Raw genomic sequence first — 13,303 nt, 5'->3', positions numbered from 1 at the left:
AACAAAACCAAAAGTCAGATTAAACCTGGGCCTCTCAAGTCAGTTTGTTTTGAAATCAACAGTGACCATACAATGGGTATAATTGGGAAATGGTTGATTTTTGTTCTTGATTTTGTTTTCTCCCTAAGCTTAACTTGACCAAATTACTTTGGGTCAAAATATTCAAAGAATGACTAAAATAGACATTGAAGAATTTAAGAATATTTTGCCAGCCCCACATACTTCATCTTTAAAAAAAAAAAAGATTTATTTTTATATAAGAGCTGGGGCACAGGCCAGAGGCACAGGAGGGTGAGAGGATTCACCAGAGACAAAGCGGGGAGCAGAACAGGCAGACGACCGAAATACACTGCTGAGGGGAGCAGCGGGTGCAACAGGAGAGGTCTGCTGTGCTATGTGGGTATCTCCCTGGCTGGGTGGGAGTTGAACCCGTGCTGCAGAGGCTGAGGACAGCATCACAGTGCTGCACTCAACCCGCTGCGCCACCCGGGAGGACCTACTTTATCTTTTTTAAAGAGTTTCAAGTAAACTGAATATGAAAGATTTAGTATAGACACTCAGTAAAGATAGCACATAACATTAACTTGCTTTTTGTTTCTTTATCCTTGCTGCTGAGCAATAATTAATGATTTTGTGATCTTAACAGATTAAGTGATCTAATACAGTTATGGTATATAATAAAAAAATAATACGAGTCTCTGGTTCCCATACCCTGTTTCTTTTTGGATCATAAATTCAGTACACACAATAAATAGGCTCTATACATACATACATACACATCCAAATAACTATATCTGGCCAATTTAAAGTGGAAAATAATAGCTTCCCAAATAGTTTAATAAGTAAATTTGAGAATAGATAACTTCTGTTTTTTAGGAAATATTAAACAAAAGTCAAGTTACAAAAGCATGTAAGTTGACTGGACTTTTCTTTTGCCTCCATGATGAAAAACTACATTTTATCTATGCATCTTGATCAATGACCCAGAAACCTGGTTTGTTTAAGGTCAAAGCTTAAAACACAGGAGGGTTTTCAAGTGTCCCATAGTACTGTTGTTTTACTCTGCATACCCAACACCCTTTCAGACAGTTTGAACACCTAGAGTCAAATACTTGAAGATTTTAAATTTCTGTTACAGGTATCAATTAGTGTTTTAATTAAAACCCTAAGTAACCTAAGCCCTGTCTATGAAAGGACAGATTGGCCACAAAGGCTATTAATGAAAGGATCCATCTCCATAATTGGGATTAATTTTTCTAGGAGGGTGATTTGTTAAGAGGAACTCAAATATAAATATAGGAGGGTATACAGTTTGGAAGAAAAGCCTTTCAGGTGAGTTGGTATCTTCATCTCCCACCAACTACAATCATGTCAGAAAATAAATAAATAAATAAATAAATAAATAAATAAACGTCCTGGGCTTGGAAGAGCAAAAAGAAAGATTGACATGCCACTGTGAGTAGTGACGTACGCTAGTTTCAGATTCAGTCTAGGCAAGCACGGTGGTAAAAGTGATCTGGAGAAGCACTCCAAGTTAACTTCACATTATATCTAACTTAATTATCTGTCATTTCCCACAACATCCTGAATCTTTCTGCTTTCAAGTTTAAAAAAAATCTACTATTTTTTTTTATTGTACTAATAATACTCAAGTGCCCTGTTTAGAATAACTTCTATTTCTTAACTGACTAATAAGAGAGCTGTAATGCCACCTTGGAGGGACGATAAAGTAAATTAAGGCTCAGTGGCCCCTGGTCCTGAGCATTCTGAGCATTCTGAGCTACCCAGTGTGGGTGAGGAGAAAAGAGGAAAGGAGAAAAGACATTACTCTGATGAGTGTATGCTGGAACAAGTCAAGGCAAATTAGAGCTTAATTTCCAAATCCACAAATGAGGCATGCTGGCCAGTTAAGCTTACAGTCACCGCTGGAGAAGAAGACCCTCTAAGGATTTACAGAAAGCATCCTTTGATATGAAATCCAAATCTTCTGACAACCTAAAAGAACTTAGAAGCTGCAATAATAGTGATGGACACAAATAAACAAAAGCAAAAGCAATTAGCAAATACATTTGATTGAGAAGTTACAAATTTTTGATGAGCTGTTTAGCACTTAATTTAAGATACAGACAATCCCTAAATATAACTGATGAAAAGCAGTGGTAAAAGCCAAACTTAATGACACAGGTCTATGCCAAAGTGTCTGCCATATTGTACTCAAGGAAGACTTTCACTAAGCAAAACTTTAAAGAAAATTTAAAAGCAAAAATGTGCATCTCCTGTGTGATAATGCCATTTTCTATCCTTCAAAATAAAACTCTGGGGCCTGCCTGTGGGCGCAAGGGGTTGTCTCAGCACAATGAAGCCATTGCCAGCCACTGTGGCATGAGTTTGATCCCCGGCCAGAGGGCTAACCTACATACGGTGCAGCAGACCTCTCTGGTCTTGCCCGCTGCTCCCTTCAGCAGTTTATTTCAGTCTATCTGCCTGTTCTGCTCCCCACTCTATCTCTGGTGAATCTTCTTAATACCCTAACCTACACCCCAGCTCTTGTATGCATAAATAAATAAAAAAAATCTTTAAAAAAATGAAACTTTGGCCATAGTGAAAAAGTAATTTTAGAGCTCTCAGGAACATTAAATAATGGCTCACATAAGAGTTCAATGGGGTGGACATAAATATTGTTGCTGACTTATTAGAGGTTTTTGGAAACTGAGTAAAAGATCATTTTAGAAATAAAAGTAAAGTCACATTTAGGACTCAAAGCACGACTTTTCCTGCCTTCTGGAAGAACTTTTATTTCTTGATTCAATATACTGATCATGGAAACATTATTTCCAAAGAAATCAAATGTGAAAATGTCATACCTGAAAGTCTAACAAAAGGCAAAACATTAATGCAATTTGAAGATAAAAGTTAAAATAAAACAAAAGTAAATTTAGACACTGGAAATGGAAAACTGGCCTTGAACTATTCAAGACATTCCCTGAACATAGTATTCCTTTGCTTACTCCTAATAGCTAGAGAAGTAAGTAGAGTCTGTCCATACTTTTTAATCACTAGTTCGTGAAATGTTCCATTGTTCACCTGTAATGAAGAGCCAGATGATAGAATATTTTTCTTTTCCAAATTATTTCAGCTTAGATAAAAGCAAAGAAAAACTTTATGGGGCCCTTTTTCTAAAACTTGATGCCTAAGAGTTCTGGTTACTAGGATTATATTTGTGGTTGGAAAAGTATTCCATTCTAAAAAACAGTAACTTCAAAATCAACCAACCCTTACTTCTGAGAGTGCTTGGAAACCTAAGCTCCACACAGATCCCACCAAAGGACCAGAGCCACAGACCACAGTTAGGTCTACAAAGGGATCAAAGCTGTTTGCTATCACTTTGGTTAACAAAGATACTTCTCCATATTGTCCTAAAAGCAATAAAGAACTGTTTGATTTCATACTCTATTAGCTGAAGAGCTATAAAAAACAACCCAACTAGCAAAGAACATTTTCTTATAAATTCCAGTGATGTGGTGTTGTTATGTAGTCAGTATGTATGGCAGGTCATGTTTATGCCATTGCCATGGGTAGTCAGTGATCCACATATTTAAAAGCAGTACGTGATATAACTTCCATTTTACAAAATTAATAAAACAACATTATTTTTTGATTACAGAAATAGTTTCAAGGAATGAGCTCATGACTAAGACAAATACTGTGGTAAGAAAGAAAAAAACATGTATATACAGGAAGTTAAATGTGATACCATTTTAGATGATGGGAAGGTACATACTACAGTTTAAATTATACCAAGTGTATGATAATAAAGTTCAGACAGGTCATTACATCATATCCAAAAAACCAATAACTAATTTATTAAAAGTGACACAACAGCTAGTAACATGTGTTTAACAACTACATTTGTTTTCTTACCCTGTATGTGGTACAATCGGACTCTATGGACAACATGTTCAAAAAAGCAAGTCACATCTGAAAAAAACTTCCCATGCTGCACTCTGACCAAGGGTGGTGTTGTGTAAATATAAGGCTGAAAAGAAAATGACATTTTTAAGAAAAATATGTGGACTTAACATTTTCAAAAAATATTATGGTTGTTTCCAAAATATTAACTACACACACACACAGACGCACAAACACACACATATATTTGCAATTTTAAGTGAAAAGCAAGCTTACAAGATATTAGAATATGCACTCGCTATAAAAATGAAATGTCAGGTTTTTCATTAAACCAAAATTGCTGAAAATAGAAAATATAAATGTTCACAATTTGATTGACCCAGATAATCTACCAATATTCCTCCCAGGTATAAATATTTCTAATTAAAATCCTTTATATTGTCCAAATGTTATTTATTAGAAATAGCAATAGTTCCACAGCAGTGACATTTTCCCAGGCAAACATTTATTACATCCACAACCCCCTAATGTTTGGAGGTCATGGCAGATGTCCAAGCAGACCACAGGGAGTCATCTAAACAACATGAAGAAAGATTCAGAAACACAGCTTACTCAGAGTTAGGTTTAACTACGCAATAAAACATATTGTCCTCTTCCATGAAATAACAAGATGAATATTAAGCAAATTTACAAACTTGGAAAAAGGGATGGCGATCAATGGTTTAGTTTTCATTATTCAGAATCTAAATTCAAGAAAATATGGGAGTAAAAGGCATACCTTATGTGAAACAGAATGAATTTAAAGTATTTATTAAGAGTTAGCTTTGAATATTATACTGCTTAGAAAGCTCAATAGCAACATAAAGTACTACATTTGCAATGTGACTATTTAAGTAGCATCAGATTTTTCAGAACTGTGTAATTATCTTCCAAATTTACCTGTTTGGCTAGAGAAAAATATTCAAATGTTAATATAATTTTTTATGGTTTACAGTTATTGTACCTAATTACAACATAGCTAGAAAGTAATGGACGGGGGAATGGAACCTTTGACAGTGATTTCAGGGATTCTGCCTGATACACCCAGCAGTCTTTTCCCTGATATTCTTTTATTTTCCCTTTGTAAACATGTAATTATCTTTATCTTTCTATTTAAATTGAGAACAATTTGAATATAAAATAATTTAAAACAAATTAATTTACTATTGTCCATGCATAATATCCCATAGTATGGCTTCTTATTTTTTTTAAGTATAAAAACAATTTAAAACAAAATGATAAAAGTAGTTAACTGAGAACACACTAATACAGTTTATTCTGAGAATTCAACATCTATTTGTAATACCATTATGATCTGTAGTTCATCTTTAAATTATCATCTAATTAAAAAAATGAACAAGAAAGTAGAGTCCTTAGTGCAGCCTATACACTTCCTTCACATCTATATTTTAATTTTGATTAGCAGGTTTTCTAAATTGTAGAACAAAGGTAACTTTTTCAGAAGGCAAATCACTAGACAACAATATTTGGAGAATCTTTAACATATTTTTACATGGGGAAAGCCTGTAAAAAAGCAAAGGAAATGCTGAAGGAAAAAAAATACAGAATTGACTACATAAATTTTTTTTTTAAAGATTTATTTATTTATTTATTTATACAAGCACTGGGTACGTCAGAAGTGTGGGAGGGTGAGAGAATTCACCAGAGCCAGAGCGGGGAGCAGAGCAGGCAGAAGGACCCAAGTACACTGCTGAGGAGAGCAGTGGGCGGCAGGAGAGGTCTGCGCGCCATGTGGGACCCTCCTCCGGTGGCCGGGGAGCAGCCGGGGATCGAACCAGAGCTGCAGAGGCTGTGGGCAGCTTCGCAACCCAGCGCTCAACCACTGCGCCACCAGGGAGGCCTGATGACTACATAAAATTTTAAAACTAAGAGAAAAATAATGAAAATAAGTGCCATATGGGGGAAAATTATGCAGTTTAGTAAAAAGAATTACTCTTATTATATTTACTCTCTTAGCAAATTTCAATTATACAATAATACGGAGTTGTCCATTATAGTCATCATGTTATACATCAGGTCCTCATGCATTATTCATCTTATAGCTAAAAGATTTTAAATACAATAGTGTATATTATAATTGTGTTTTCAAAGAACACACTATCAGATTGTGATCATAGTGATAGATAAAACATACACATGAAACAAAACTTGAAAATGAGTGAAAATGGATTATGCACAGAATAAATGTATAGTATTGACAGTAAGTTTTACAAGTTTGTGAAATAGTTACAAGTTTAGTGTTTTCTTCATTTTTTAAAACATGTCGGAATTTGCACAAATTACCTTTATAGTCAAGGATGAGATTTTTTTTTTTTTATTTAGTGCTAAAAGGTAAGGAGATTAATGGCCCAGTGGGCAATCTATTTTGCCATATAGTTAGATATTTTATACTTAATATATGCCATATTACCTACATATATAATGCCACAACAGCACTCTAACCCCAAATCAAATCTAGCTTTATGCTGGAGAGAACTTGTTCATTGCAGCATACTAGCTGAATTCAAACTCTGAAAATTATTTATTTCTCAATATTCAATTACAAAATGCAAAGTGTCAATAAGATACAACAGTGATACATTCCAACTCCTGAAAGATGACAAAATGAGACACACATTTTTTCCCCTCATTACTCTTTCCATATGTATATTTTCCACTGCTCAGTTCTCCAGCACTCACCTTGGCTTCACCATCAGGTAAGAAGAGGTAGGCACCACTTTTGTCTTTTTTACTTGTCGTTCCATACCATGAAAACTGCACTTTTACTTCATGTCGTTTACCATCTTCTTTACTTATTATTTCCTTAGGATAAAAAAAAATACATTTTAAGGCAATTCACTATTAAGGTATTAATTATATTGTACCTGTCATATGCACACAATTAAAAAATTATCTCAGGATAGACTAAAAAATGCTAAAAATCAGCTTCTAATATTCACAATTCTTGGATGAATACTAAAAATGTTATACTTAGCTTTGGGATTGAAAACTTTTCACAACATGAACCAAAAAATCAGAATACACTTATCAGGCAAAAAGAGATATACAAATTAAAAGAGATAGGCCAGTACTTTCCAATTTTCTGTAGCAAAGTAGCCAGCATAATTTTATTTCTAATATACATGGACCAAAAGCTTTGTAAAATATAGCAAAAGTGAACTACTGGAAAAAATAAAGTGCTATACCAAATATGTACTCATATTTTTACTAGTAGATTCAATAGGCATAAATTTACTTTACTAAATTGCTTTCAAAGTTCCAAAAACACTTCTAAACAGTCACAACTTTATACTTATCTTCTTATGCGCCAGTAATAAAGCAGCATAGACCATATTTGTTGGGGGGTAAGCAGTCACCTAATTTCCCAGAACTAATAAAAGAGATTAGCCCCCACATAGAAAAACCTCTGTGAACCCCAAACAGGTAGAAAAACATATCGTGGTATATCATGTTACTTCCTCTCATCTCCTCTACACAAAAAGGGAAAATCTTAGAAGCAGTTAGGAACTATAAGACAATACTGTCAGGAATAGGTTATCAATACATAGATAAACTGTCAGTAAGATCACAGATTAACACATAAAGGCAGATCCATCCTTTTTCCCAGATTATCTGAAATAGTCCTACTTAAATAGACTTTTCTACCTTTATCTAAGTAATCGGCACATATAACAAATGTGATAAACCTTCTATGAATTTCAGAATGGTTCAGAACATACCTCCATAAGCCCTGAATGAGCAAACCGAAGTTTAATAAAGGAGTTCTCTAGAGTTATATCTTCTTCAGCACTTTTTGAAGTTTTGATGTTGAAAATTCCTTTATCTTTTATGTCACCATTATACAGGCCATACTTAGCTAAATGTGTGTTCGAATTTGCTAATTCCAAAATCCTATATACTTTCAGTCCCAATGGTGGCATTTGTGCTAGAAAAGAGATCTTTAAAAAATAGAAAAGAAATTTATTAAAGAGACATGTAATCTACTGAAAGGAAAATCATTTAACTTCTAATAAAACAACAAATGACCATGTGTTTTAAAAAGAATATAATACTAAAAATGTGTTTTGATAACATACGGGTTAGAGGACTCACATCTCAGTTTATCCAGGGGACCTAATAACTTCAAGTTAGGAGGGCCATCAAAGGCATGAATGTTTTCATTTGATATATGAAATTATCTTAATAGGTGCTCTTAATGGATGCTCAGAGTAGGAAATTCTCCATGAAGATACATGAAGATAAGGGCTTACTATGCATAGTAATTTTTCATAACTATTAGGACTCTTTTTATAATACTGTGATATTTCAGTACATTAAAAATTAAAGTGATAAATGGACTAACATTAAGCATTTTAGTCTAGTCACCACCAGTCACTGAATGCCTGGGGTTTAGCAGACAATGACCAGGCACAGAGAGGATGCGCACACTGGAAACTCAATCTGTCTTCCAGTAAATATTTTTACATGAATTTTACCCCTAAAACTTGACCAAAGCTTTTCCTTTCTACGTAAAAGATTATGACTTTATGAAAGCATTTAACAGTGGCTCTTAACAAGCAGAAGAAATTCTGTTTTAGAGTTTATAGCTTATGGCTAAAACCTCAGAAGTGGTTTAATTTTTTTTTTATTTAAGTTTTGAACAATATATGATTTCTCTCTGTAGATGTGGTCACCATAGTTTTCAGAAGTAGTTTAAATTACATTCCAGACTTTAAAAGCTCAACCTTTCTAGTAGCCTGAGAGTTTGGTCTAATACTGCTTATTTTAGGAAATTTTCCCCCAAAGTATCCAATACTTGAGTTCAGAATCTCCATTATTATGTTTCAGAAAGGAAGACTATTACTTATTTTTAAGAAGTCTTTTTTTTCTGGTATGTTATATAAAGTTGAAAGTATTCAAAGTTATTTAAAAGGGTGGGATTATTTTAATTTAAATGTGCATAACTGTCATGAAAGTTTGACCCAAAAAATTCAAAATTTCATGAGTAATGATCATAATTCAATTCAGGAAAAGGTTACAATATAAATACAATGACATACAACATAATTATTAATAACTTGTGCTAATAATAATACAGCATAACAGGGCCTCCCTGGTGGTGCAGCAGTTGAGCTCTGGGTTGCAAAGCTGCCCACAGCCTCTGCAGCGCTGGTTCGATCCCCGGCCAGCGGTTGAGGGTCCCACGTGGCGCACAGACCTCTCCTGCTGCCCGCTGCATCCCTAAGCAGTGTACTTCGGTCCTTCTGCCTGTTCTGCTCCCTGCTCTGGCTCTGGTGAATTCTCTCACCCTCCCGTGCTTCTGACTGTACCCAGTGCTTGTATAAATAAATAAATAAATAAATCTTTAAAAAAAAAGTTAAAAAAATAATACAGCATAGAAGGCTCCCGGAGGAGCCAGAGGTGAGCTGGGAAGTTCGCCCACACCAGGCACCTTCAGGCCTGCAGTCCGAGCCCAGAGGGGGAGCGGGAACCCACCGCCAGGGCAGACCAGGCACGCAGAGGAGTGCGAACCCGCATCGCCATTTTAGAACAAAGACCTTTCTTCAGTAAAGCATGCTTGAAACCAGCAGATGGCTCCTGGAAGAGCCAGAGGTGAGCTGGGAAGTTTGCCCAAGATGCCGGCGGCCAGTACCATCAACACAGTGTCCCAATGCACACGGCAAATTAGAAAACAGACAGTAGGGAGTAGAAAAACCACACGCAACCCAGCAACTCCTCAGGAAATAAGCACACCACAAAAAGAAAACCACCCCCCAGATTGTAACGACAGTAACTTGGAAGAACTTCTGACCCTTCCAGAAAGAGAATTTAAAATTCTCATGAATTGGATTGGAAAAATAAACATTATTAAAATGGCCATGCTACCAAAAGCAATATACAGATTCAATGCTATTCCAATCAAAATTTCAATGTCATTCTTCAAAGAAATAGAACAATTATTGATGAAATTCATATGGGATCACCAAAAACCCTGAATAACAAAGCTCTCCTGAAAAAAAAAAAAAGAAGGGAATGGAGGCATCACACTCCCAGACTTCAAACTATACTACAAAGCCATAATCATCAAAACTGCATGGTATTGGAACAAGAACAGACACACAGACCAATGGAATCGAGTAGAAAATCCAGAAATAAACCCACAGATTTATGGTCAACTAATCTTTGACAAAGGAGCAAAGACTATGCATTGGAGCAAAGAAAGTTTGTTCAATAAATGGTGCTGGGAAAACTGGCTCGCTACATGCAAAAGAATGAAGCTTGACTACCATCTCACACCATACACAAAAACCAACTCAAAATGGATTAAAGAACTAGACATAAGACCTGAAACTATAAAATACATAGAAGGAAATACAGGTTGAAACACTACATGATATACACATCAAAGACATATTTACAGACACATCACCCAAAGCAGTGATAGTGAAGGCAAAGATTAACAGTTGGGACTACATCAAATTAAAGAGCTTCTGCACAGCAAAAGAGACAATAATAAAAACAAAGAGAAACCCCATCAACTGGGAGAACATTTTTGCACACAACACTAACGATAAAGGACTGATCACAAAAATCTGCAAAGAGCTGAAGAGACGCAACAACAACAAAGAAAATAATCCTGTCAAAAAATGGGCAGAAGAGCTAAAAAGAAACTTCTCTGAAGAGGAAATGCAAATGGCCAACAGGCATATGAAAAAATGTTCAACACCACTTGTAATCAGGGAAATGCAAATCAAAACTACCATGAGATACCATCTTACACCAGTGAGAATGGCACATATTAAAAAAACTAGCAACAACAAATGTTGGCAAGGTTGTGGAGAAAAAGGAACTCTCCTGCACTGCTGGTGGGAGTGCAAACTGGTCCAACCACTATGGAGACCTCTGTGGAGATTTCTGGACCTACTAAACATAGAGCTTCCATATGATCCAGCAATTCCACTCCTAGGGATTTACCCAAAGGACACAGAAACATCAATTCCAAAGAGCACCTGCACCCCTATGTTTATAGCAGCACTGTTTACAATAGCTAAGCTTTGGAAACAACCCAAATGCCCAAAAATAGATGACTGGATCAAGAAGATGTGGCACATATACACCATGGAATATTACTCAGCATTCAAAAAAGATAAACACATGCAATTTGCAGCAACATGGATGGCGCTGGAAGGGATCATGCTCAGCGAAATAAGCCAGAAAGAAAAAGAAAAATACCAGATGGTCTCACTCATAGCAGGAATCTAGAAAACTTAAATAAGGGACCAGGAAAAAGAATAACTATAAGAAAGTAAAAATCAAAATCAACAAACAACTATGAACCAGAGACACTCTATGTGGGTTGGGGGGTGGGGAAGGGAAGGATTGGGGACAAAATAAGGGGGTCACAATTGTATGAGGAATATAAAAATAAACAAAATTATATAAAAAATATATAAAAATATAGCATAACATATGTAATAAAATTAATGTACTGGAAAAGAGGAGCTATTTTCCTTCATTTTGGCCAGCTAAACCTTTTGATATTTACAACTTTAAGCACTTCACATACACTGTAGCTCAAGGGGGCATGCATTTTCATTAAACTATCAATATTTATTGGTTATACTTCTATAATTATGCCTCTTTAAGTTCTATGGTGACAACATACCTCGTAGGTTGTCTGTGAAATAGTGCTCGCTGCTTCCCACACTGCACTAACTTGAATGTCCACAGGCTTTCCAGAAGCAGAAGACACTTGTACTATGGGTGAACTCACGAAGACAGAGACCACTGTATTTCGCTCTTGATCTGAAGGATTAAAGACCACAAGATTCCTGCAAAAAAGAGCTGCTTTACTACTGGAGCCTGAAAATATTGTTCCTTACTTCACACTTTTATTAAGACCTCAGTTCTCGAGCCAAAACACAGAGAATTGTAAGGAATATTCTGGTAAAACCTTTGAAAAAAGGGCAATTTAAACACAACAAAATCACACAGAGCGAAAGGTTATGAGATGATTTACTTTCTAAGAAAAAAATGTTATACAAATGGAGGATATTAATAGAATTGTGATAAATTTATTTCCATATCCCAGAAAATTTAAGATTGTCTGAATCAACTCTATACAAACTAGTATTCCAATCACTGCCTAATCTCACTGAATAAGAAAATATATAAATGTCCTGCTTGCAATTTTGCTATTAATTTTAATTAAATTCCTGACATTCACTTTAGATCACTCACAATAAAAATGTATGGCTACACATGCAAAATCACATAATTCACACATGGATTATGTATGTGTATATACATACATATATATATACACACACACATATACACACGTATATCTTACATGTATTTATTCTCAAAGAGAGGTGGTTCTGGAAAAAAAATTAAAATTAGGGCTAAAACTTTAATAAATAGTTGCTGAAGAAAATATTTGACTTGACAGCTAGGAAAAGGAAAACAAACTGCTAATGTAAGTCAGGGGAATATTTGCAATTATGCGCAATGCTCAATAAATGAATGAACTGGGAATTCTGGCAGAACTGTTCCAGAATTTTTTTCAAAAAATATTTTATATTAGTACATTCTAACATCCTTCATGTAACACATTTTTTTACAAGATGGCTTTAAACAACTATTTTTATATACATAGTTCACAGCATAACTCTTTGAGGAATTAATCACTTTTCCTGATGATCTGTGCTCTCAATTCTTTGATATTTAAATAATTATCAGTTGAAGAATCTTTCAACAGCATAACTCTGCCAAATTCTCCTTGTTTCATGACTTTGCCTATAGTAGAAACATTTTAACCATGATGTCACAGACTTCATGAAATCCACAGGCTTTACAAATTTGTGATTTTACTTTATAATCAATTTGTATCATATCACCTTCAAATAAATCAAGGGGTATTTCAAAGAGGATGTCTGACAAACAATATAACTCAGATTCACTAGTGGATCTTTTCATGCTCTAGAATATGTTTATTTCCTATACAATTTTGTGACTGCAGGACATAGAAGTGAATAGTCAGATAGCAACTGCTTCCCAGTGGTTTACAGTCACTAGGTGTATCAGAACTGGTAGAAGCAAATTCGCACTGCTTATTTCAAACATCAAAAAGTCGAGCAGTGCTGTTTTATCCACATATATGTACTATATATTTCAAGTTTATTACAAACCTTCCATTGAAAAATTAAATTAATGCCTACAGTTACCAAACTTAAGTGAAGATTGTTTATTGGGAGAAGCACTTGTGATTGAAACAGTATTCTCATAAAACAATGGTGATAATACGACAGTGTCTTCAATTTCTATTAGGTTTATAGTATGCAACTGAATCACA

At 35.0% G+C, this 13,303-nt stretch overlaps 1 protein-coding gene across 1 annotated transcript in view; it reads right to left on the bottom strand.

Moving 5' to 3' along the window:
* MAN2A1 (mannosidase alpha class 2A member 1) overlaps nucleotides 1–13,303 on the bottom strand; it is a gene marked incomplete at both ends in the record, with an annotated part of 192,386 nt that overhangs the window by 47,069 nt on the left and 132,014 nt on the right. The window contains 4 exons of the mRNA XM_084234307.1: nucleotides 3,922–4,036; nucleotides 6,649–6,771; nucleotides 7,689–7,907; nucleotides 11,615–11,780. Of these exons, the coding sequence (XP_084090433.1) occupies nucleotides 3,922–4,036; nucleotides 6,649–6,771; nucleotides 7,689–7,907; nucleotides 11,615–11,780 (623 nt within the window). The remainder of the gene's footprint in view (nucleotides 1–3,921; nucleotides 4,037–6,648; nucleotides 6,772–7,688; nucleotides 7,908–11,614; nucleotides 11,781–13,303) is intronic.

The sequence above is a fragment of the Talpa europaea genome (assembly GCF_964194135.1).
Source record: "Talpa europaea genome assembly, chromosome: 5".
Taxonomy (NCBI): domain Eukaryota; kingdom Metazoa; phylum Chordata; class Mammalia; order Eulipotyphla; family Talpidae; genus Talpa; species Talpa europaea.
This window is presented reverse-complemented; position numbering and strand designations above follow the sequence as displayed.